At 40.2% G+C, this 27768-nt stretch overlaps 1 protein-coding gene across 2 annotated transcripts in view; it reads right to left on the bottom strand.

Moving 5' to 3' along the window:
- The window catches only part of TGFBR3 (transforming growth factor beta receptor 3), a 205387-nt gene that overhangs the window by 24150 nt on the left and 153469 nt on the right, over window positions 1-27768 (bottom strand). The window contains exons 11-16 of one of the 2 annotated variants that reach the window (XM_077278842.1): window positions 25107-25253; window positions 23715-23873; window positions 21152-21460; window positions 15289-15406; window positions 11586-11624; window positions 9828-9935 (exon numbers count right to left, since the gene is read on the bottom strand). In XM_077278842.1, coding sequence (XP_077134957.1) covers window positions 9828-9935; window positions 11586-11624; window positions 15289-15406; window positions 21152-21460; window positions 23715-23873; window positions 25107-25253 — 880 coding nt within the window. The remainder of the gene's footprint in view (window positions 1-9827; window positions 9936-11585; window positions 11625-15288; window positions 15407-21151; window positions 21461-23714; window positions 23874-25106; window positions 25254-27768) is intronic. The other variant, XM_077278844.1, reaches the window with a different exon arrangement.

Raw genomic sequence — 27768 nt, 5'->3', positions numbered from 1 at the left:
TAAATAACATTCATAATAAGATGAAATCAGGCATGATATCGCTCACTGTAATATTTTCACCATTTAGGAAAATATCTATAACAAAAGCTAAAATTCCTATATGTATATATATATATATATATATATATATATATATATATATATAATAACATGGGGAACCATACATCCAAATATTACCCCTTGATCAGTTGTGGCTAAGAAAAAGTTTCAAAATTGACCATGAAGTTCTTAGTTACCATTTTAATCAATGTGTATAAGCCCATTGACACGTCAAGGTGACTTCTTCAGTGGGCCACTGTTATTATTTGGCATAGTTCTGCTTGATGACCACCACAAAATTTTAACAGCGGAAACAATCCATCCATTTTAAATAAGCAGCAGGCTGCGAAAATGGTCCCATCTATTGGTTCTCAGTTTGATGCCTAAAAGTACATGGAAAAGGGTTTTCTTTTATATGTGCACTTGGTTGCTGAATGGCGGCCACTGAAGATGTTGTGCTGTAGGGTGGTGTGAACCAGACCCATGGTGGCTATGCCTGGCAGCATGAATGCTGTTGGCAGGATGGACAACAGTCTAGAGATTCCTGGACAGTTCGTAAAAATGAGGCCCTTTTATTCGTCTGTCCATAAAAAAATCTGATGTGTCTGTGATTTTTTTTTTAAGGTTGGAGAAATTATTATGACTGTGATTATCATCGCTTTACAGTTCACAGTGAATGCACTTAATGTCCTTATATCAGCACTGTGGGTTGTACACTTATGTGGTTTTCCAATGTATACATAAACAATGTTTGCTGTGTGTAATTTTTGGATAGGTTGTCCACAAAAAAACAAGCGGTCATGCTTGAGAGTTGGTCACCTCGGTCACTCTTCCTACAGGTGCAGTGGCGGTGTTCACCATACAGTGCTGCACTCAATATAACAGTGACATAAGAAAGAGGCCACCGTGACGTGGCAGTGGGCTTATACACTTTAACCATGAGATTGTAAGTTAAAATTTGGATCAGTCTTGACAATTTTATTTAGCTATTTAGCCGCAGTTGGGGATGGTGTGAATTGATTCACAGGATTCAGGCCACCAGCGGGGAGGCGTAAGCCGGCAGAGGGCGAGATCATCATGGTGACATGACATATGTCCTCGTGCCAGGCCAGCTAGTCAAAAGAAAAGCCTCGGATTATGGTAGGTAGGAGGAAGTTCTCAGAGCCCACAATGTTAGGTCATTTTCACTCTTCTATTTTAATTTCCAGGTTCCTTTTTTCCTAAAGGCTGTGAAAAAGCAGCTTTACACTGTAGATTTCCTCCGACTAGCACATTCCACTGACGTTACAAACCACAAGTATACCGCCCTGCTGTTGTGGTTTGTATGAGGCTTGGGATGGACTGACATGAAACAAAAGTAAATTGCTATAACCGATTTCTAGGATTGTCATCTAAGTACAGCGTGGTGCTGTGCTACTATCCAACCTTATTATGAGATGTGCAGAATCCATTTCTTATAACCATATGCAATAACGGAGGGTTACTACATCTGCAGTCAGGCAGCACCACAGCTGGAATTAGTGTAAGGGGGTCAAGTGGTCTAGTGCTGTGGATCGTCGGGAAATCGCCGCAACATATAATGATGCTAGAAGGGTACCAATCTTACTGGAAATGTATGACTACATTAACAACTAAGGTAATGGTTGGGCCATATTCACCAGTCAGTATTTTCTTCAGTGTGCTGGATCCATTTTTCATCAGTTTTTAATCCATAGTCCGTTTCTTGCCATCTTCGTAGGAGAAAAAAAATGGAGGATTCTCAAGTCTCTTCTTGCAATTAGTCAGCAAAAAAGCACACAGTCGCAACACGGTTGATATCACACTGTTGTTTGGTTGTATTTTTAGCATATCAAATCCAAATTGTACAAAAATCATGTCATCTGAACAAGCCCAAAGACCACAATGCAAAAACCAAACGTGTGAAAGGGCTCTTCTTATCCTCCATGTTAATCAGGTGTGTTTATACAGTAAAGCTGTCCAATCAGTCTGCCAGTCAGTAATAACTGTATGTTTTTACAAAGAATGATATTCATGCTGTTAAGCCTAAAAAAGTATAGTGTGGAAAAAATACACCTTTATTAACATCCCCTGGCAGCCTGATTGCTTTTTGTAGCTTTCTTGGTTTGGAAAAATAAGTAAAAAAAGATCCATAAAGATGCCTAGTGTTACATTTGCTCACTATGGAGTCAGCGATAATCAAAGAAAAGAATAGAGCAGCACTCTAAGCACTAAGCTGTATGCAAACATTGAATACAAGAAATGTGGACGACATTACTGGTATATAGAATTATAAAATGAAGGTACTTCGTGCACAAATTGGCCAAATCATGTGTGCCCACCAGCCATGCCAAGGTGTATTTTTTTATATGACCACACTCTGACCCAATTTTCTTGGGTGAGGAATAGATGGGGGCGAAAAAATTCTATATCAGTCTGTGAAAACTGGACCACACTCGGATGTCATCTGAGAGCGGTCCAGTTTTTTTTTTGCAACGGACTCACTGACTTGCATGGCCAAGTGCAATCCGACAATCGGATGCAACTGGTGCATGCTGCCATTTTTTTCTGTGGACAGAATTGGACCGAGGAAGAAAAGTGGACATGTTAACGGCCCCTTAGCATGACAATGGTCTGAGTGCAATCTGATGTTTTGGCGGTTCGCACCTGGACCGAAAATACGGTCGTCTTAAAGAGTAAAAAAGCCCCAGTGGCCAGTGTGAAAGATTTTTTATTTTTATTTTTAACACTGATTGTGATATGGAGGAAAAATAACAGTCAAAAAATAAAAAAATAATAATTTAACAAAAAAAAAACCTGATTTAAGCAATAAGTCATTTACTGATGATAAACGAGTTATTCTATTTATACATTTTATGTCACTAATGCCTGGCTGGTGGGTATAACACGATTTGCTATAACAGTATATATTACATAACCCAGTTCTTGTTTTCAATTCAAAAACTTAAAGCAAAATTTATATGTATTGGTTAATGAAAATATATATTTTTTTTACAGTAGTAAATATTACGCTGTCGAAAAAAGGTATTGTTGTATATCCTGAATGAGCTGCTGGCACGTGAACATCTGCTGGCACGTCTGTCTCTTTTCATACAGATTAAGCAGTGTAGTACAGGGGCATCTAGCTAGGGGGCTCCACATTCACACTTACGGTTATTGCAGAGAAGTGGTTGTCCTCGTTAACCATAATATACATAGATGCCATATGTTTCACAGTAATAGATAAATTAAGCCAAAGTTGTGAAGCAAATCAGACGCAGTCCCGCATCCCTAGAAACAAAACTCTTTCACTGAGCAGGTAGCATGAACTATAAAAACTTTTTAATGGCATTAGGGGGTCACTGTAAACTGACTTTTAAACTTGTGGTATTTGAGGGGCAAGTTCAGTGGGTGCAACAGTGCTTCCTATTGATTTGAATAGGAGGTGGATGTTTAGTACCCTGCGGCGGCCACTATCAGAAGACGACCAGATCCGCAAGTGAGGACTTCTGGCCAACGACGATTCAGATAACAGCTGATGGGCGGTGGTGCCGGGTGTCGGATCCCAGACTTATCCTTCAGGTCATCAATGCTAAAGTAGTGAACAACCTCTTTAAGCTTTCTACAAGGAGGTGTAATACCCAGTCAAGCCCAGGTCAAGCTCTGCCTCCATTTTTTTAGGTCTGCTGGCCATGAACCAGTCAGCCAAGACCCATTAGTCCCCGATCAGCTTTTCAAAGTATGTTTACACTGAAATGCCGCAGAGTTTGGAGTAAAATTGCGCAGCCCGAGTCATGTTGCCCATGGTTTGGGGAGCACCGATCTGATGACACGTTCCATTTAAAGAGTTCAGTTTTATCAATGCAACTTTCCACCACACGTACCCCATAAACCTACACTACAAAAACATTTGAAGAATTATCCTACATCGTATAAAATATATAAAAACACTATAGGTCATGTATAACCCTCACTGCCTAATATTAGTGGCCCATCCATAAGACTAGCCAAATATTTGGTAATAAACAATCAGTATACATAGCGATCTAGTAATGGTTCCAGTATTTCCTCCATAAAATGAGCCTGAAAACGATTTTTTTATACTGAGGAGAAAAACTTTTTGTGGTGCAAAAATATTCAGCTGCGCTCAGAGGAATGTATTCCCCAAACCACAGGGGTGGAGGAAGCTTTATTTGTTGAAATATGGAATGTATAAGGGAACATGTTTTACATTAATGTGTTTGCTCTGCTCGGAGGTCTGCCTGTGAAAGGGGGATTTCTGGGGAACAGTCAGACTCTCGGCTTTCACAACAAAAGTGGTAAAGAATAAATATTATCTACAGATCCTTATTTTAAGGGAATCTGTCACCACATTTCACCTATCAAAACTATTAATATGGCCATACAGGTTACAGACTGCGGAAAAGTGCTACCTGTATGTCTCAAAACAAGTGCCTTGTGGATAAATCACTTTACATAAAGGACCTCTGCCAGGCTCTGGGGAGGACACTGCCTGGAAGATAACTCTGCCTCCAGAGATTATTTTACATGAAGAGGATGTTACCAGTGTCATGTGTAATGGTTACCAGTGTCATGTGTAATGGCTACCAGTGTCATGTGTAATGGTTACCAATGTCATATGCAATGGTTACCAGTGTTATGTGTAATGGTTATCAGTGTCATGTGTAATGGCTACCAGTGTCATGTGTAATGGTTACCAGTGTCATGTGTAATGGTTACCAATGTCATGTGTAATGGTTACCAGTGTCATATGCAATGGTTATCAGTGTTATGTGTAATGGTTACCAGTGTCATGTGTAATGGCTACCAGTGTCATGTGTAATGGTTACCAGTGTCATGTGTCATGGCTACCAGTTTCATGTGTAATGGCTACCAGTGTTATGTGTAATGGTTACCAGTGTCATGTGTAATGGCTACCAGTGTCATATGCAATGGTTATCAGTGTAATGTGTAATGGTTACCAGTGTTATGTGTAATGGTTATCAGTGTCATGTGTAATGGCTACCAGTATCATGTGTAATGGTTACTAGTGATGAGCGAGTATACTCGTTGCTCGGATTTTCCCGAGCACACTTGGGTGGTCTCCGAGTATTTGTAAGTGCTCGGAGATTTAGTTTTTCTTGCCTCAGCTGCATGATTTACAGCTGATAGACAGCTTGATTACATGTGGGGATTCCCTAGCAACCAGGCAACCCCCACATGTACTTAGGCCGTCTAACAGCCATAAATCATGCAGCTGCCTCAACAAAAACTAAATCTCCGAGCAGTTATAAATACTCGGAGACCACCAGAGCACGCTCGGGAAAACCCGAGCAACGAGTATACTCGCTCATCGCTAATGGTTACCAGTGTCATGTGTAATGGTTACCAGTGGTATGTGTAATGGTTACCAGTGTCATGTGTAATGGTTACCAGTGTCATGTGTAATGGTTACCACTGTGTTGTGTAATGGCCACTCTCTGCTCTCCTGATCTTAATGATCTTACTGCAGAGCTGTGTGTGATTATAACCGACACATCTCGGCAGGTTCCTCTTAGCTTCAGCTTCCATCTCACAGGCAGACAGAGTTGTAATATTGTTACAATACAGCAGAGCCCAGAGAGCTGCAAAAATGTGTTTGCAAGAAGAAAAATTTCATTTCTCCTGTTTTCTGTTAGTTACTTGTCTCACACTGGTATCTCCCCCTTCATGTTAAATAATCTCTGGAGGCAGAGTTATCTTCCAGGCAGTGTCCTCCCCATAGCCTTGGAAGAGGTTATTCACATGTAAGAAAAGTGTGGATTCCTCTGGAATAAGGCATCTGGAATACGGCTTAGGAGGGTTGATCCTACTGACAGATTACCTTTAAGAGACTATTGAAACTTGCATGAGGACAGGAATATAATTAAGCAGATCAATCTCCGGCTTGTTCTGTCGACTTAGCAAGGCTTCAAATATCTTTCCAAGTTTTGCAAACCACTGCACCAGGCAATCACTAGATCAACACAGAAGACTGAGTTTTCCACAAGTGACTGATTTTACCTGGTGTTCACGAATAGCTGGCGTTATATTATATATGTTAACCTTTACTCCATAAGTCAACAAATCGGTATGGACAAATTAAAGGGGCTGTCCCACAAAGAGCATTATGATTAATAGAAGCCAAACCATTAGGACCCCCAATATCCTGAAAACAGAATTCCTGTGCTCCCCCATGTGAAGGTAACGGTAGTACACATGCGTGACCACCACTCCATTCACTTCTATGGGTCAATTAGGTGGTTGTGTGCATTCATGTCCACGACACCCATAGACCGTGAATAAGGCAGTGGTCACACATGCTCACTACTGCTCCATTCACACAGGGCCATTGGACCTCAATTCTCAGAATTGGTCAGGATCCACATGATCATATCCTCCGGTTAGGTAATAAATACTGTTAATGGGATAAACCCTCCGAAGACCTAAGAAGTGGTGGCATATCACTAGGAGCACCACTGATCTTAAAGAAAAAGCAGCACATTAGTTTGTGACTGTGGAGGAAAGCGAAGAAAGCGTCCGATCACTAGAATGAAGATGTGGTGCAGGCGGTAATCAGGAGCGCCACTGTGTAGGCAGAAATAGCAAAAGTAACGCAGAGCTAGAATTTTTTTGCCTTTTAGCTCTATGTCAATACGCGGGATTTGTCATTCTGAATCGGCAAAGCAGAAATCCTACTACTGAGAAAGTATGTTGAGAAATGACTCAGCAGAGAAGATTGGACCATAAATCTTCGGCGTAAGAGAAGAAATAAGATACAGTGCTAAGTTATTCGCCCGTTAACTATGAAATAAGCTAACTGTTGGCCACACTATAGAATGGTCACCTACTGCAGCTTGAATGTTGATTAATGTACAAAGGATTGTAGAGGTAAGCTTTATACGTCGACCTTATTTTCAGTACTGTTTGTTCTGTCTCAAAATACTGAAAATACAGGGTTTTTTTTGGCCATTCGGAAAATACTACACATGATTTGTTCTGCGTGCCCTATTCAGTGTTCTGTACAGAGCTGGTTCTAGCTTACAACATGCCATAAAGTGATGTCACGCTGGATTTTTAATCATGAAATGAACTGTGAAATTACGACTTTGGATTCAGCACTCACTGGAAAATAACATTTTGCAGAATAAAATTAATGAGAACTATTTTTACATTTCTCGTTTCCATTATGGACAGATATAAAAATCTGTAACTGATAGGGACCAATAGAGAGTGTAATCATATTATGATAATAGCAACAGAACATTGATCTGACACTATCATTTCAGCAGTGCGCTCCTGGAAACGAACCACGATAGATATCCGTTGTCATTTCAGCTGGGTTTTGAGGTGTCAGACTCATAACATATTGGATAGAAAATAATTACCTCCAAGCCAAGCACAGGCCAGTAGTCTCCATTGCCCTGTATCATATATACCGTTCTTTTATTTATTTTACTAGCTTATATAGCACCATCATATTCCGCAGCGCTTTACCGATAACAGATATCCTCATTAGTGATGAGCGAGTATACTCGTTGCTTGGGTTTTCCCGAGCACGCTCAGGTGGTCTCCGAGTATTTGTTAGAGTTCGGAGACTTAGTTTTCATAGCGGCAGCTGAATGATTTACAGCTACTAGCCAGGCTGAGTACATGTGGGGGTTGCCTGGTTGCTAGGGAATCCCCACATGTACTCAGCCTGGCTAGTAGCTGTAAATCATTCAGCTGCCGAGATGAAAACGAAATCTCTGAGCACTAACAAATACTCGGAGATCACCCGAGCGTGCTCTGGAAAACCCGAGCAACGAGTATACTCGCTCATCACTAATCCTCATCGCTGTCCCCATTGGGCCTCACAATCTTTGAAGTGTGGGATGAAACCCACGCAAACACTGGGAGAACCTACAAACTTGCCAATACAATACAATATGGAACTTGTCAATGTCCTTTGCCAAAATATATCTATGTGTTTTCCTGATTTTCTCATGTACAAGAAATTAAGATAAAATAAAATGTAGTTTGAGCCACTATAATTTGCTTGTTTCTATTGTCCCTAGAACAAAATTGAATTTTTTACAGTTTAGGAACAAAAGGCGACATAAATTTCCCAAAATTACTATGTCAGAGGTTTTTTTTTAGGAGCAAGAGATCTTAATGTATTTAAGGGGAGTTTAAATAAACCCCTTCATCTCCTGGCCATTTTCCGTTTTTTCCTCCCCTTCTTCCCAGAGCCATAACTTTTTTAGATTTCTGTGAATATAGCCGTATGAGGGCTTATTTCTTTCGGGGCAAGTTGTACTTTTGAATGGCACCATTGATTTTACTATATAGTGTATGGAAAAAAAATCCAAGTGCATTGAAATTGCAAACAAAAGTGCAATTACGTAATTGTTATTTGGGTATTTAATTTACAATATTCACAATATGGTAAAACTGACCTGGCTATATGATTCTCCAGGTAAGTACGAGTATGCAGATGCTAAATATGTTTAGTTTTTTTTTATTTAAGTGGTGAAATAAAAATTGGCAATTTGTATGGGAAAAATGTTTAGCTTTTGTTGTCAATTTTCCGAGAACCATAGCGTTTTAATTTTCAGGATCTGGGGCTGAGTGAGGACTTATTTTTTGCTCCCTGAGCTGATGTTTTTATTGATATTATTTTGGGATAGATACAATGTTTTGATTGCCTCTTGTTGAGGTGGCGAAAAAAACGTAACTCTGGTGATTTGATTTTTTTTTCTCGTTACGCCGTTTACTAATCCAACCAATTTACTTTATATTTTTATAGATTGGACATTTCTGAACACAGTGATACCAAATGTGTATTTTTTTATTGTTTTATTTTTAAGGGGGCAAAAGAAGGTGATTTAAACTTGTGTTTTTTTTCATATTTTTTATTTTTTTTTACTTTATTTAATAGTTCCCTCAAGAGACGTGAAGGTGTGATCGTCTGATCGCCTGTGCTTTACATAGGAGTGCTATCTCTTACGGTCACGAGCAGGCATTCATAAGTGTATCGTAATGACAGACACAGGGGTCATCAGCAGACCCCCAGCTGTAATGACAACCCATCCGTGCCCCATGATCACATCACAGGCAGTAGGAGCGTGGAATGACGTGTGTCTCTGTCGACATGTGTTAAGTGCCATTTTCAGAGATTGACAGCGGGCTTCAACAGGTTAACAGCCACGGGCGGACCATTGCTCCACCTGCGGCTGTTGAAGGCCCACGATGGCTGATTAAATCAGCAGTCATGTGCCAGGAAAGATGCGGGGTCAGCGTGTGAGCCCGCATCAAAGTCAGAGACACAACATGATGTAAATATACACAGAGTATGTTGTGAAGGTGTTAAAGAGGTTGTCCACTTTCATGAAACTGAGCCCCACATCTGTACAACACTTAAAATATCAAACTTCCCCGGATTCAGTGGTGGATCCCCGCCGGTGCTCTTGTTTCAGTGTTTTGGCTGTGGCGGTGATGTCATGTCACCCGTCTAGCCAATCACTGAATTCAGCGGGGCGTGCCGTCACCCTTGGTGCAGCCGCTCAGTGACTGACTAGAGTGATGACAGGTGCTGTTGACGTGATGTCACCGCTAATGCCAAAACACTGAGACTAGAGCAGTACGGAGGAGCGCGAGCGGGATCAAGAGAGGTTGACTACTTGCTTAGTTTACTGTTTTAGGCAGAGTGACTTTAAGACTTAAGAAAAAAATCAGCTTAAATGAAGACTTCAAAAGATGATATCAATATAAAATGTTGTACTGAATCATACCTGTATGTGAATAAATGTACCAAAGAGCTCCCGTTAACAGTGCGCCAATGATAAAGGCTGCAAACGCAATCCCAACCACTATGGGTGTGTCCAGCCCATAGAAAATTGCTAGATGAATGAGAAAGAAAATATTATTAATAGTGATTTGTACAGAATTTTTATATTGCAGACATTACATTTTTGTCTCTGTGTCTAAAAAGTTCCATATATTGTCATTTTACGTATAGGGCAATAAACCTGTTTTTTTACCAGCGTGTGTCTTTGGGTTTTTCCATAATCTGGAGTAGGAATGTCCTTCCCACATAGCTGAAAGGAATCGGGCCCTTTGGTACATGTCTAAATACAGCGCTGTGAAAAATGGATTTCTGCCGAAGCACTTAACTGCACGGCCTTAAAATGCTGCACTGACAATATTACCAGGATTTAAGGAAATATCACTTATTCCTACATGTGTACGGCTATTTCTGCCAACTCTATTTTGTAACCTATGAAACCTTCTTGGCTCCGCTCCCATTTGAAGGTGGAGAGAGGAACCTCTTGTGAAACGAGTGATGTCAGGCAAAGGACACAAAATTACAGAAATAGAATCTATTGTTCGGGAAATTTGGCAGCGCCGTGTGTGTTTGAAATCAATTCCAGACGAAAAATATAACACTTCCTTTAGTTGGAGAAGTCGCAGAGACACCCTCTACTGATATCCAAGTGTTTTTCTGTTTATTTTCCAATCCTTCAGGCATTATTATTTTCTTTATTTCAATGGCACATCCGTCCTATTCTAATAATACAGGGTTCGTAAATGGAGCTGAACTGAAATCCGAAGGTTGAGTGGACAAATAAGGTCAGTAGCACGGCAGAAAATCTAGGAATTCATGCCAGAGTCTGCAGAGGTCTGCCGTCATGGCACGGCTCATGTATCCTCAACATTGGAATTGTAAAGTCATGGAATTATGATAACCACAGGACTGACATGGTAATGATATGCAAATAATGAAACAATATAATGAAATGTTCAATACATCTCAATTTATTCAGCATCGAATTGGAGCGGGATCACTCTCATGGAATGGACAGACCATTGCTCTTTTCCAGACTCCAGTCTCCATCTAGAGACCATGTGGGCAAAGCAATGAAGAGACTTTCACAAGGGAGCGTCACACCGGTGCTACTCCAGGGATTATGGTTTGGGGTGGCACAATGTATGGTAGATGGACCCCTCTACTCTTCATTCTAGGACCATGAACAGCTCGGGACTACATTGATTTGTTGGTGGACTGAGTGATACAGATACTTACCCTAAGTGTCCCCGGAACCATTTTTCAACACAAAAATGCCAGGCTGCATATTGCTCGTGCTATGGTGAGCAGCCTGCATGGGCTAAACGTGCTACCATGGGCTGCAGTGTCTCCATCAAGCACATCTGAGACAGTAGTCGGTGATCGGTAATTGAAAAGGAAGCTGACAGCAGCAGATCTTGATGATTTGCCCAAGTGCATTGAATGCAACAGAACATTCCTGAGACAACCATTAACAACCTCATTGATAGCCGCCAAGATGTGCAAGTAAGGGGATTTCTGCACCTCGTCGCTCATATGCAATACTAAATAAGTTGAGATGTTTTGAAAATTGTATTTCCATATATATATATATATATATATATATATATATATATATATATATATATATATATATACACACACAAACACACACATTTTCTGCATGCAGATTTGTCCTTTCTTAACTTGTATCAGTATGACTTACGTTCTGGTATACTTGGACGGACTTTACTGGTTGGAGTACCTATAAAACAAAGTATTTAAATTATTATACATGATTTATTATATGTATATATATATTATATGATTTATTATATGGCTATAACTTGGAGGACATTCAATATATAACTGAAACTGAAAAGTGAGCTAATAGATACAGCTCCTTCCCAACATGAGCACTATGACATAACTGTATTATAGGGTGGTTTACAGAAAATCAATCCGTGATACACAACTACATTATGGAGGCTTGATGGGAGTGTATCATTAGAAAATTAACTATTGTGTAAATCAGGTTATCACATGCAATGCATTTTTTTTATTTTTTTTTACTCTTTTGTTTTTTTTTCATATGACATTATCATATTGCAGTAAATTACAAACCCACTAAACCATAAGCTAGAGACTTGCTTCCTGTTCAGAACAGAAGACTTTCCAGCAGCCTTATTATCACGACATGCAGGATTACTATGAAAGGTAACACCTCTATATACAGCAGATAACACAAGATCTCCTTCAGCTCCCTTCACAATGACTAGATCAGACCATGCTCAGAAAATGTATCCAATATAGAAATAACGATTCTATATCTGATGGAATAGTACAAAATAATCATTATTTTGCATGGTAACATCATATAGTCTTTTTTTCTACATTGGATGCATTTGGAGTTTATTATAGTCTCGCTGAAAAAAATAGGGCTATGTTTGTTGACTATGCTCAGAAAATGCTTCTATACAAGTTAACAGGGTCAGAGCCAGCGTACTGCTGCTTATTAGTGATGAGCGAATGTTCTCGGATAAGGTGTTATCTGAGCATGCTCAGGTGCTAGCTGAGTGTCTTCGGCGTGCTCAAAAAATATGTCTGAGTCCCCGCAGCTGCATGTTTCGCGGCTGTTGGACGGCCACAACATATGTATTGACTTCCTGTTAATAGCGCAATATGTTTTGTAGTTCAGAGTGTTTCATTTACGGTAAATGGAGAGAACTGAACATTTTTCATTTTTGTAAAACATGAAACGGTTTGATAAAAACTAGTTCTGAAATAAAATATTACAGCAGTGACTGATAGGGCTATAATATTCCTCTGTCAAGCCTTATAAACAGTAGGAGATGAAGGAATCTGAGTTTCGTAATGTCCCTATCTCGCTCACCCTGTTACATTCCTTCCTGAGCAGAAATATCACCGAATGTCACTTCTGATCAGCGACACCACTAATCTGCACCACTAGCCCAGCATTGTCTGCACCATTGTAGTCTGGGTGGGAATTGAAATGTCACAACCACAACAACAATGTAAAATATAAGAAAAGTTTTACAGAAGCCGCAAAGTGAATAAGATTTATGAAAAATTGTATTTTTCTTCCTGGCAAATTTGAACTTTTAAAGTGTTTTTTCAAATCTATTTGGGGGTTTTTGAACCATTTTTCACCCAAGTATTTTATTCAGCATTTTTCTTGCCGACATTCTGGTTTTTGCAGCAGAAAAATCTGCTGCAAGTACTAAACGTATGCACATACCGTCTGTGCACACGCTGCATTTTTGTCTTTTTTTCTGTACAGTTTTATCATGAAACCTGAAGGATTTCCTGATGCCAGCTAAGTGATTGGGATTCCTGGAGTCTCGTGCACATGTTGCTTATTTTTTACTTGCAATTTTGCAGCAGATTTAAATCTGCAGGATGTCAATTATTTCAGCGTTTTTGCTGCAGATTTCACCCGTATGAATAAGTGGGGAAAATCAGCAACAAAAGCACATGTAAAAAATGCAATAAAAACGCGTATATTTTAAGCAGCGTTTTTCCTGATGCAGAAATGGTGCAGAATTACTACTGCAAATACTTAACATGTGCACCTACCCCAACAACTGTAAGGGTATGTGCACACGTTGAATGGTCCACTGCGGTTTTTTCCTGCAGATTTATCGCAGTTTCTATTGCGGATTCCGCTGTGGGTTTAAACCTGCAGTTTTCTATTGGAGCAGGTGTAAACCCGCAGCGGAATCCGCACAAAAAATTGACATGCTGCGGAATGTAAACCGCTGCGTTTCCGCGCGTTTTTTTCCGCAGCATGTGCACTGCGGATTTCGTTTCCCATAGGTTTACATTATACTGTAAACGCATGGGAAACTGCTGCGGACCCGCAACAAAATCCGCAGCGTGTGCACATACCCTAAGACTTCCTTCCAAAATGTCTTTCCTGTGTGGGTATGTCACCCCGTCTAACAGCTTGTTCAGACATCAGTTTTTCATGTACATGTTCTATCCATGTTTTTCCGCAGATAGACCTCATGTCTGCTACAGTCTATGGAGTAGTTCACGTGTCCGTGTTTTTTTGAAGACTGAATGGTCTGCACCAAGACATGGAGACTTGTCAGATTTTGATCCAAATCAAGGTTCACACTCGGCAATTTAAGTCTATGGTTAGTGAAAAAATTGGATATTGCTCTGAAGCAATCTGTTTTCTGCTGACTGATAGAAGGAGCTTGAAAAACCTCCATCACTTTTTTTTGCACAAGAAAACTCTGACTGTAAAACACTAACCAAATACTGATGAAAATCTGATCCAAAACACTCATGAAAAATGGGCATTTTACTGCGTATGAGAAAAATGAGTGAGGCCTGAATGAGTCCTAAGAGACCGGCCGTGCCAAGGCCTTTGGCTGTCATCACCACAATGAGGAATGGTATCGACTATGATGTTGTGTTGGGAATAAAGGTGACACAGAGTCTCATAGTGATGGAAATTAGCCGTCAGATGAACCTAGGATTTTTTTTTTAGGTCCATTTTTTTCAGCATGTCAATTCTTTCAGTGTTTTTGCTGCAGATTTCACCAATACTGATCAGTAGGGAAAAATCTGCAACAAAAACACATGTAAAAAAAAAACATGTGATGTCCATGTTTTTCAGTGCGTATTAGGGTTCGCTCACACTAGCGTATAAATCGGAAGAGTGCAATGATAGGAAAAAAATCGGATTGTAGTCGAGCCAATGTTAATCAAGGAGGCCGTGCGGATCTGCATATTTTTTATCCGTTTTACTAAGCATGGGAAAAATAAATCACATCATGCTGAAATTTCTCACGGAAATCTGATGGGTGTGAGAAAAAAACCAGAGTGCTATACGGACCATCAGTACGGCATCCGATTTTTACGGATACATTACAATTCCGTAGTGTAGGAAACGGTTTATGGTCCGGTAAAAGATTAATAGCTGCTGAGTAAAAAACGGAATACACACAGATGACAAGCAAGAAAAATATCGTCCCACTTTCCTGGATGAGAATGGAACCAATTATTTATATGCTAGTGTGAGTGAATCCTTAGGAATTACTTAGGAATCCCGGAATTACTGAAGAGATCAACAAGCAAAGCCTATAAATATACAAATTAGTGAACGATGATGATTAATGGTCACTTCATGGATTACTACATTATACAGTTAAGAAACTCACTGCCCTTCTGCACAAAACTCAGTGCATCCCCATTTAAGGATATCTATGGTACTGAAATGTTTACATCCAGCTAAATCCTATGGACCAAATATCTTAAGCATGTTGTACCATCTTATAACGTCTGGACAGACAGCGGGTGTATACATTGGCCTCGTGCAATTCACTTGGGTGAGGAAATGGTTTTCTCTTGCAGGTTGGAAGAATAGTTAGAAAAATGGGAGTGATGAGCTGGATTACCTGGAGGTTTGTCCATCGAGACCACGGCCAAAGGCATTGTGAGCGTTTTCTTGTAGTCTATCATAACCATGATCATGCTGCTGTCGAGAGAAATGCAGGCTTCATCGGGACGTATGCACTGGAAGAAAAATATGGAGGGATTCAGCGGAGAGTTGAGTATCTTCAGCACTGTCAGACTGACCTGGAACACGGCGAGGACAGGTCGTATTGCTATTCAGCTAGCCGGCAGAAGATAAGATTTCGCTGCAGATTACCGAATGGAACAACTGCAGACAAGTCAGAAACTATAAGTATCAGAACGTCCTTCCTCGCATTCTTTAAAGAAAACCGATCTATTGTGAGGATTAGATTTTGTAAAATCTCGCTCACAATGCTGATACTTTAATTCAGAGCAGATTTTCTCTTAGAATCCAGATGGGAAATCAACTGCGTATTTGATCGGTCTAGAATTATCCAAAGAGGGAAGCAAGAGGGCAGCGATCCCCAATAACTCGCCAAGGAGGGAACGGTCTGAGTTCTGAATGCCAAATGTGTCTAATTACATAGAAAACTAATTGCCGTTCTGACAATTTGGACTCCATAACAGGTAAGTGATGTCGCTGGGTCAGAAATATGCTTTTTTATTTAATCTGAGGTTGAAATCCTCTTTTAGGTTCATTCACGCAAAGAAACTACCTATGTGTTTTACCTCTCAATTTAAAATTTTATTTTATTTTTTTAAATACAGCATAGGCTTCATTATTGGACTTAATTTGAGCCAAGAAAAACCTATAACGCAAGCCCCCATAAAAGAATGCAAAAAAAAAACCTATAAAAATAAACAAAATTATTTGTGTTGTTTTTTAAAGTAGTTGAAAACAATGGAAAATATTTATAAAGGAGGGCAAAATTACCAGATAAAGACTGAACCATAATACAGACTCATGTGACAAGGTCCTTTAAAGAGTTGATATTGACATGTAGGGTTGCTGCCCCTTTAGGTAGCGCAAGATTTCCTGTCGTCTTCGTCCCTGAAGAGGCTATTTGTATATTTTAATTACAATAGGAGCATTGCATGGCTTATAAGTCTCCTTCCACCGGCTTGACACTTTCAAGAGGGAGATACTTCACAACTTAAATCCCCTATCAGTGGCCTCTCACCCAGCTACATCAGTACTTCTGCTTTACACTGATGAGTGGCAAACACCCAGAAACACGTGTCTGCGAATGGAGTTTCTTGTTTGGTTTCTTATCGTAAGTCACATGGCAAGTGTCGATATTGACAGGTTGAGCTAGAGTTCCCGTTCACTTCATCTTTGTTTAGGCTATTTGTATAAAATAGAGGAAACACATGTTGAGAAAAGTCTATAGAACAAGGTAACTGATTCCGATTTGCAGCCAAGAATAAAAGTATCCAGTATCCAAACCCGAGCTAATTGATTTTTTTTGGTTGTCACTCTACTTGAATACACCAGTCAGGTATCAAACATGTTGAAGAGTAGTGAAACGTCTTGATAATAGCCAGTCATGTCTTACATTCTCAATCCAGGTCCCTAGAGTCGGGGCCTGCTGTGAAATATAATCCGCTCTTGTGTTCTGGTTACTCGAAATGAGGCAAAACACACTTCTGAACACAAGTAACCCGACACAAATAAATGTCAGTGTCTCTACTTGACTTTAGTAGCATGAAAAACCACTTCAGATAACCCAATTCAGACCTATTGAGCCTTTCGGGATTTTCCTGACACTCGCAGAACAAACTCCTTTTCTTGCCTGTTACGGTGTAAATGCTCATCACATGATTCTCGTAAATGGAAGTGAAAAGCAAAGCTTGGCACTAGACTGTACGAAACAGAATGCCACAAGAACATGCTGGGCCATTAATTGTCCGCACAGAACTAAAGAATTAATTAGGAATTAAGGAAACTAAGTACGAGATGTAAAGGGCAATCTGAGCACAAGGTGTCCTTTATTCTGTGAGGTTGAGCCGAGTTACAATGTTTTACCAATTTAGCAGTAGACCTTGGGGAGTTAAAAAAAAAAAAAAAAGCGTTTTACAAAATAGATAAATGAAAAGAATATTAATGTTTTATATCTATTTTTGGAAGTTCTCATTAAGAAGATGAAGACAAACTTGCCAAATACCGTAAATCTAAGAGCCACCATACTCATTAGACTGAAGTAAGTTGATGAATGAACAACGTTTGTTCGATCGATCATCTGATGTACGATCATTTCATCTGTGGCTATACAGATTTTAGTCTGTTACTGTCACTAATCCTAGAAATAATGTATACCTTCAATGACACCGAGCAAACGCTGAACAGTCATATTGGGCGCAGTCAGACGGCTGTATAAATCGGAACGCCGTGCAAAGACTGGCCGACTGCTCTATTGACCCAAGCGTGACATCTGCATAGAAATACATGAAGCGGTCATGCTCAGGTTGGGAGATCCGCCGGCCAATCCGTGCACTGCCTTCCGATCTTGTTGCGATTTATACGCCCGTCTGATCGTCCTTTCAATGAATGTTCATTGAAAGATAGAATGTCTGTGGAGAAAATATCTTTCACAAGAAAAAAAGATGGTTGATTCACTATTGGACAAAAAATTTAGTAGTGGCCAATTTCGTTCCAGACTTTGTTGCAGTTGTGATGAAGAGAAAACAATATTTTTTAATTTAATTATCCTACAGGAATTGCAAAGTCATGATTTTTTTGTTTCATTGCTCACTATGCTACAGCTTTTTTTCAATGCACAGTTCATGCTCTTTTAGAAGCTGCTTTCAACTGCTGCTAGGCAAGAATCCATATATTTAAACAGTCTGTGTACAGGAATTTTCCTTTCTGAATAGGATAATTGTGAGCAGGGAGGCTTGAACAGGAAAAATTCAGTACTCTGAATGTTTTAAAATAATGTATGAACTCTCACTGGACAGCAATTAAAAGCAGCTTCTAAAGGAGCATGAAGACGGCGTTAAAACAGAATTGTGCCATGCTGCTTTGGGTAAAAGGAAGCAAAATAAAGTATATTACAAAAATGGGTAACTTTGAAAAGCCTGAAGGATAATTAAATTAAAAAAGCTTAGTTACTTTGTGCCCAAGGCAGAGCTGTGTCCTGGAGGCTGTAAGGTGACAGAGTTTGAGACTATGGAGCCGCAAGAGCTCTGTGTGTTGCCATATTGTATGGTGCTTCAACAGGAGAATACCTCCAAAAAATGGACTGCAATGAACATGCAACATGACATCGGAGGCACAGTAGGATTCCTACCTACTATTCTGTACAACTCAGAGGTTGTGGTGAGTTCCTCAAAAGTTCCTTAAAAGACATGCACAACACAATTCATTTTGGGCACATGGGGTGCACACACCAAAGTGTCCCATCAAACTTTCATAGTGTCTGCAGACAGTGAGCATGAAATACTGAAGGCTTATCAGCATATTTTCTGCCAGGACTAGGTGATAACAGTGTAGTTGCATGGATTCCTTTGACTAGGAAGCCAAAACCAGACACAATAACATAAGTCTGAGTTTTTGAAATGTGGCACCTGAAAAATGATCAAACTTTTGCCCTTTGCTCTGCTAAATCCAGGACAGGGATCTGTTTTTCATTCACAAGAGGTTAATGTGTGAGCATTAATTACACTCCACTGTCATATAAAACAAGGTAAATAACTTAATAGTAAAGCTAAGGCAGAAAATAGGCTGGTTAATGGGACAGGCTTTCATTGATCTAAAGGGATTTAAAATAACATGCCGCTGCCCATACATGACAGATGTTTTTTTGCTGAAATTTCAAAATGAGTTAATGCTGTTAAGATATTTATCTTTCCAATGCATCCAGGTAGAATATGCTTAATAAAAACACAATGGGAAAAAAAGCAATAAACTGGCATAATTATTTTGGTGGTCCAGGACTAGAAAACATGGCTGCTTCTTTTTTTCCTGAAATAGTGCCACAAATTTTGCACAGGTTGTGTGTGGTATTGCACATCTGAACTCTCAGCTGCATCACACAATGGCAGTAATATTGCTATACAGCGTTGTTGTGAGCTTCCTAAGAACTTCTGTGGGCAATGCTCAGTCACTGCTGGTGACCACAGAGATTATGACAACGTGGTCAGCAATACAGGAAGCCATTTACAGAGATGAAGATGAAGCATCAGAAGGAGAAGGACGATCTGAAGGGTTAAAGGACGGCAGCAGAGTATAATGAATTATATTGTTATCAGATTACAGAAAAGTGGTTTTGCAAGTGGGGTTAAGGCCCTCATACTTATCAGACCAATGTTGGCCAATTCTGCTGGTATCAACAAGTTTAATCGACACCTTAAAGTGTATGGGGGCCCCTTCGACAGATGATGTTGGGGAAGATAAGGATCCAGCATGTCTGATTTCGAACCACCGATCCTGTTGTTCTTTAAGAGATAAAATGTTGTCAGCAGCTCTCTGATGCTCAGCAGTGCAAGCGCTCATAGGTATGGGCGAGTCGGGTAAGACAGCTGCCGGCCAAACAATCATTGGGCCGACAGCTATCTAAAGTGTCTGGGGGGCTATAGGCCATATAGTATAATGCCACATGCAAGGAGTTGTGTTTTATGACACTCTCTGATATTTCATACTTGCCAACTTTCCCAAATTGTCTCGGAGATTGTCAGAAAAAGAGATGACTTCCCAAACTTGGTAAATCTTCCAGGCACTGTTGAAGCTTTCCAGTACCTCCTAGAAAGCAGCACTCTTGACGCTTTATATTGTTGCAGAGCCAAGCTTGGGCTTCCAGAGGGGCATAGAGGAGATGTCGCTGGGGTATATCACTGAAAAGAGTGATTTACAGGGCGCAAGCTCGAGTTTTTCTGGATGACAGTTGTGAAAAGTTAGGAAGTATAAGGCTGGCTTCACATTTGCAGGTGGAGGTGCTGCGGAGGGCTGCGTACGTCCTCTGTGAAGCTCCGCCCACTGCCGCACCTCCACTGGTCAGCTCCGCCTACATCGGCATGCGGCGTGCGTACCCTATCTTTACCATTAGGTACGCAGGCCAAGCCGATGTATGGGGATGCGTCCGCATGCGTCGTTTTGACGGTGCGGTGACCGAACGCAACGAGTTGCAATTTGGTGCGGTCACCGCACCGTCAAAACGACGCATGCGGACACATCCCCATACATCGGCATGGCCTGCGTACCTAATGGTAAAGATATGGTACACACATCGCATGCTGATGTAGGCGGAGCTGACCACAGGAGGTGCGGCAGTGGGCGGAGCCTCACGGAGGACGTACGCAGCCCTCCGTAGCAACTCCATCCGCAAATGTGAAACCAGCCTTAATGCTCTCAAATGTACATAAGAGTGTGAACTCCCCCTTTGATATACTTCTGCTGAAAAATATCTATCCCATAATACCAGAATGGTTTGGTTTGTTCAGTTTTCCTTTTATAATCCTCAACGGAGAAACAGAACATTGAACAGTTCTGATGAATGCAGCCCACATTTCCCATGAACTATCCCAATTACCTAGAGGAACATATCTCCGTTAATATTTTTCTAGGCCTCTTTAGAAAGTAAAGCTAAACATATGATTGATGGTAAAAGCTAAGCTCTCCGCTTCCTCTGCCCTAGTTTTCTCAAATGTGTTGGCGATCCACAATCGAGTCTGGATTATGTATCGCGTGAATCTTCAAAAAAGGAATTTAACAAAAGGAAGAAAATTGTCTTTCGCCTGTAAGTGTTATGCTCCTGAGATGAGGTTATCTGAGTGTTTGACTGGCGAGTGGAGGAGTTTTCCGTACTGTCACATTTTTCTTGTTAATTGGTAACTGACCCGAAAAGCTGCACATTTACCAGTGACCTCAAGTCCTTAAAGAAGATGACAAATGGGATAAATGCTCACCTTGGGCAGACGGTCCATTGATCTATCACTGTTTGTGCATAGAGTCAATTCGCACTGAAGGAAGACCAAAGACGTGTTAAAGATAGACTTAAACATGAAGCTGAAGCGCTTTCTCTCGGTCTGTTCTTGCAGAGTTGGATCGTTCATATGGTTGACTTTGTAAAACTTTACGGTCTCATCTGTAGGACATATATTCTCTATGATGGTATGAACGGTAGAAGAGTCCACATTGGAGGAGGAAGAAACAGAAGAAACAAAGCAGGTGTGGATGACGAAGCCTAAATTTTTCTCAACTTTGGTTACAGAGACCTGTAAATTCAAAAATGGAAATGATTGGAATTTTTATTAACTGACAGAGAAATAACTTAAGAAGTAAAAATGTAGCAAACAGCTTAAACGTAAGCACTAGAATGTGAAATTGTCTTACTACGCCTTACAGGACTTCTCAGAAATCTCTTGCAGGAACGGTAAATTGACTGTGAAATAGTTCAAGAATGGACAATGCAGGCCCACGATGAATGTAGGAGAGCGGGGAAAACAGAAGGTTATCAGTGAGGTATGTCAGGAATCTGTAAATGCGCACATGTTTTCTTGCACCATTAGTGATGGTACAAATATCTGCAATGTCTTATTATGTGTAGTTAAGGAGTAGGAGTGAAACCCAAATGTAAAAAAAGTGACCAAATCATGACATCTTAAGTAAACATGCACCCCAAATCAATGATCGCTAGATCCCTTCTAGTGAAATGTGTTATATATAGGCAAGGCTTTGGTGGTGGGACTTTGCTTGAAGCATGGACCCGTAGAAGCGATAAGCAAGTGCGAAACGGTCGTAGTCCGTCAGGTTCTCTCATCTGCATAGCTCCCCTGCTTCCTCCACTCAGCACTTTAATATGGTTTGATGTCACGGAATAAAATTGCACATCAAGAAGGATCTGGGTGAGTGCTCCAATTCTTTCAATTTCTTATGATTTGTTTTTATACCTCCCCTACAGCCCATCACCAGACACTAAAAGGCTGTTTTAGACCAACTGTATGTGTTGCTCTCGAAAATTAAAACAGACTCCCCCCAAAAAAAAACATACATCACACTTTGGGGTACAACCACATGTGATTTATCCACTTGAGAACTTCCACATTGTAAAGGGTGAAATCTGCTGTGAAAATCAGCAGCATAAACTGTCATGTTCAAAATCTGCAGCACTGGTCAATTTCTGCTGCAGATTTTCTCTGCATGTATGTGAGACTTTGTAAACTTGTTCCCTAAAAATCCACTCCGTATACACCTCGTGTGTGCATTAGATTAGATTTGTTCATGTTAGGTGAAACAAAACTAATGTAGAATCTGTATATCTCACATGCAGATGATTTTAGATGGGATTCGTAATGGACAAAATAATTGCAACATTATACTGGGAATCTTCATTGTTGAACTGGGACATACAGTACTGTGCAAAAGTTTTAGGCAAGTGTGGAAAAATGCTGTAAAGTAAGAATCCTTTAAAAAACACCAGTATTAGTATTTGATTTTTGTATCAATTAACAAAATGCTAAGTGAATAAATAAAAGAGAAATCTAAATCAAATTAGTATTTGTTGTGACCGTCCTTTCCCTTCAAAACTGCGTCAGTTCTTCTAGGTATTTGCACACAATTTTTGAAGGAACTCAAATGCTGTTCCAAACATCTTGGAGAATTGACCACAGATCTTCTGTGGATGTTGGTTGGTGCAAATCCCTTATGTAATCCCAGACAGACTGGATGATGTTGAGTAAGAGTCAGTGATGAGCGGTCATATAGGAGCGCTTAGGAAGCAGCCCAGGGGTGGACAGGATGTCGGCTCTCCACCGCAGCTCCAGCCGAGAACTTCCAATGGAGGATGGGAGCAATGAGACAATGAAAAACGGTCTTAGGAAAGAGACACAGACGAGAGATGGGGTTAAACCACCACAAGTTTCGACGGAGGATCCATCTTCATCAGGTGGATCCTCTGTTGAAACACGTTGTGGTTTAACCCCATCTTTCGCCTGTGTCTCTTTCCTGCGCTCCTAAGACAGATTTTCATTGTCTCATTGGATGATGTTGAGAGCAGAGCTCTCTGTGGGTCATATCATCACTTTCAGGACTCCTAGTCTTGATTGGCTCCAATTGTTTCTGCAGCAGAATAATAGCCCCAAAACAAACAGCAACGGCATAAAGAACTATAGTCAGTGTAAAGAAGGACAAGATGTTTGGAACAAAGTCTCTGCTGTGCGCAAGTACCTAGAAGAATTGGTGCTGTTTTGAAGGCAAAGGGCGATCACACCAAATACTGATTTGATTTAGATTTGTCCTTTCTTCATTCACATTGCATTTTATTAATTGATAAAAATAAACTGATCAGGAGGGAAGTGGGGAAGATGCCCACAGGAACAAGACCCCAGTGACCAGCTTGACCCTGGAGGAGCCGGAAGATGAGTTTGAGAATCATTTCTAATAATTGATGTCCAACAGCTTTGGTTCCATAGATGATCATAGATCCACAGAGCATCTTAAACAGATTGCAACGTTTTCTGTCGCCCTTACCTCTACGAAGACCTGTCCATTTTCAGCCACAGTGAAGGGACTCTGGGCAGACTTTAGAAACAAGTCAGACTTGTACAGCTCCATCTTAAATGTCACATTTGGCTGAGCAAATACAATGTCAAAGGGATCCAGGTTATCTCTTGGAATTGTGCAGTTAAACTATGAAGGGAAACAGCAAAAATGGTAGACAAAAAAATTACACACAGCAAATACCAGTGCAATATGTCACGTTTTACTCATCTGGTCTATTTGGTATAATATCCATTGATCATGAAGGCCATTTAGGACTCGGAAATTATCTTTTTAAGGAAACTGCACACTCAGACGTCTAACAGAATGTAGTACACAGCACAACATTGATAGAAATGTAATGCAAACTAGTAATAAAAGTACTCACGCCTATGCTGGATGTGTAATATAGTCACAGTGTTTGCATGTGTTATATGCCCTGTAAAGCAGATCTTGGGTCATGTGAATGATCAAGCGCACAATATCAACATTTTCACAGGAAATGATTTGGTTTTAATGTGCTGGGATCCAAGAAGTATCGTTTCTCCTTGCGGAGAGTGACATGATAAGCATGTCGAGGTGAGGAGACTTAAAGCCACAATGCTCCTCTGGGAAATATGCAAATTGTCTCTTCAGAGAGGAAGAGGACTAGAACTCTAATGCCACCTATTGGAAGTAGCAATCCTAACAGTCAGTGTCGACCCTTTAACGAGCCTTGTCACATGACTTAGGATAATATCCAAACTAGAATCTCAATTTGCAGACACTGTGTTTCGGGGTTTGCGGTTTTACTGTGCAAAACCCATGCATTCTTATATATAGATATACTGCTCTGTCCAGAAAACCCGTAGGTGCAGTCAGACTATGGAGGCAGATATGAAACCACCAATTCATCCTCTGGACAACAGTACCATAATTATTGCCCTAATGTAATATAAGGCTTAAAGAGATATTCCCACATTTATGGAATATGCACTGCAACTGCCATAAAGGTCTGATTGATGCAGTATCCACCTCTAGGACCTGCACCTCTCTGGGTGGGAATACCTCTTTAATGTAACTTTTTCGACCTGGACATTTCATGCACTTGTCAACTGGAGTTCTGCTCGAACTATAATCAATAAAAGCATACTTATAGTTTAATAACAAATAAATAAATTAAATAGATCTACATTTAATGCTGATTATCTCAAAAGAATTATAATTCTGACCGCATGAAGCACCTTGAAGACCTATTAGACAATCCCCGCTAAGCTCAAAGATAAATCTGTCTTCATTTAGTGCCCCCTATTGGTGGCTCCAAGTAGCCAAAATTTTAAATTAAAATCTCCCAGAAGTATTTAGACCTATACGGAGCCCCTGCTCTCCCTGAAAGACACATACCACCACAATTTCATGGCGCTTCAAGTAGAGAAGATCTATTTCAGTTTCATCTGTGTCTCCTGGAAAACCGTTGTCTCCAGATTCCAAATCCTCGTAATCGCTAGGCCAGCCACTTCCCTCAGTGGGTGGTGACAGCGGTATAACAATCTGTAACATCACAGGGAAAGCTGTCAGTGTGACTGCTTTTTACAAAAAACAAAACCAAACTCAAAAAAAATCTTTCTGACTAAACAACTGCGATAAAACACTTGTTGCAACATCTCGGAGACTGAGAATGTACAGTCACATTGCTGATGGAAATGAACGACAATTCCTAAATAATATTGGGGGGACTTTTTTTTTTTTACTATCTTAACTTTATTTTTACTTTTTTTAATCTAATCATGCACTGCTACCCTAAAAATTCCCCAACAAGGTTTTGAAGGACTAGTTGAGACCAGCAATAAAAAAAAACTGCCTATAGCTCAGCTGCTAGGGAAAAGGGAGTAAGGCTATGTGCCCACGTTGCAGAATGTAAGCAGAATTTTCCTAAAAAAAAAACGGACTCCCTTGCCAGGAAATCCTCTCGAGTTTTTCTAGCTTTTTTTTCACCTTTTTCTAGCGTATTAGTCACGTTTTTCTCGTGTTTTTCATGCGCTTTTTTTTTTCCATGCGTCCCAATACAATTATATAGCGGCAAAATCGCCGCAAGTCCGCAAAATTAATGAACATGCTGCGTTTTTCCGCGATGCGTTTCCGCTGCGGAAAAAAACGCAGCATGGGCAGAACAATGCGGAATTCCATTAAAAATAATGGGATGTGTTTTGTAAGCATTTTTTAAGTGTTTCCGCAGCGGAAAAACACTTAAAAAAATGCAACGTGGGCACATAGCCTTAGGAATCAGAAATACCAGCAGTAGTTACCTCTCTCAATGTCAGTGTGCGCCGAGTTCCGGATTTAATCCAAGCAGCACTTCTTGAAGTGCTGTCAATCATCACAAAGGGAAGGGTAGAGGATAGTAATTAAGGGGTCAGAACGGTGTGTAGTGCGCTACATCATGCCAAGGGTGCATTGGTAATAAATATGTTTTTACATAAAGCAAAATAAGTAAAATCCATACCACAAATGTGATTTTTAAAGGGGCGGAGTCCCCTAAATGAAATGCTTTAATATCAGTTTAGGGGGTGACAGACTCCCTTTAAAAATAGGAAACATTACATCTATAAATGCCATACCGGCCTGACTGACAAAACCAAACCACATGACAGCTAGACCGAGTTATGGAAAAGTTGAAACCGGTAAGGAAAAGGAACATGTGCTTTTTTTCTTTGCTTTTTTTTTACCTGCAGATCGCACCCTTGGGAGGAAGTTGCCCTATTGTGTGCACAGCTTTTGTGTTGAAAGAAGGATTTGGTTTATATTGCAGCTTTGATGTAGAGATTATAAGACTTTTTTTTTCTATAGAGCACTGAACAGTCAGATTAGTCTTATTTGTACGATAGATGGATGGGTAAAAGAAAGTTAGCAGAAGGCTGACTAATTTACTGTGCGCAGGTATAGGCACTTATGGACCAGCTACATGAGCTGCAGGGGATTCAGGATAACACAAGAAACCAGAGTATTCCCTTCTTTACAACTATAGTAATCTCAAAATCTACAGAGGAGCCTTGTTAGTCATCAAATATGGCATCATATAAATTGGGGGAGTCCACAACGTGGTCACATCAGCACTATGTGTAAAAGGACATAAGCCAAGGAGGTAAAGCAAGTACATGGCACTTATATTAAGCAAGGGCTGGGGATATGTCCAGATGGATCAAGTACAGTGGATAATCTGCACTGGCAAAATGTGCACCAATTGGGGTCGATTTTGCTCCGGATTTCACTCTGGAAATGCAGCAGATTTCACCAATGCACTGCAAGGGCTATAATCTGCAGGAAAAATCCACAGCACAATTTCACACGCCTGTGTTACTGTAACACGCAAAAAAAGGGGGTAGCACGGTGGCTCAGTGGTTAGCACTGTTTGTGTGTCTCCCCTACACTCCCAAAGACATACTGATAGGGAATTTCGATTGTGAGCACCAATGGGGACAGTGATGGTAATGTCTGCTAAGGGCTGAAGAATTATTGGCGCTATATAAGCGAGTAAACTAAATATATATAAAAAGGCTAATACAGCGGAAACGGTGCAAGAGGAATATAAGGTTTTATTCTGCAGCTCGGCCTCTCTCAAATTTTCAGATTCTTCATGGAACCAGTGGATCAGGTTTTGGCTGGCTTGTGTCAATTACTTATACATTTCGTTTTTGTGTGATGCCGCTTTTGTCTCTATTGTGTAATAGATACCAGATTTTTCAGAAAATCTGGATCGAGAATCCATGGTCTATCCAAGCCATGTGGATGTTCCCTATATGATAAAGGTTCTATGGGATAGTAATTCCTAACCTAATAAAGCCTATCAATAATCTGAAATTAAAGCTACAGGAGAAAATGTAACACAATTTTATTTTAGCCTTGCACAATGTAGTTGTAGGATAATCAAAATCAAGACATCTGCAAAAATCAAAAAGAAATATAGATATTTCCTTTTGATTTTTGCAGATGCCTTGATTTTGATCATCCTACAACTGCATTGTGCAAGGCTAAAATTAAAAAAAAATTATATATATATACATATATA

This window comes from Ranitomeya variabilis, chromosome 8, assembly GCF_051348905.1.
Source record: "Ranitomeya variabilis isolate aRanVar5 chromosome 8, aRanVar5.hap1, whole genome shotgun sequence".
Classification (NCBI taxonomy): domain Eukaryota; kingdom Metazoa; phylum Chordata; class Amphibia; order Anura; family Dendrobatidae; genus Ranitomeya; species Ranitomeya variabilis.
This window is presented reverse-complemented; position numbering and strand designations above follow the sequence as displayed.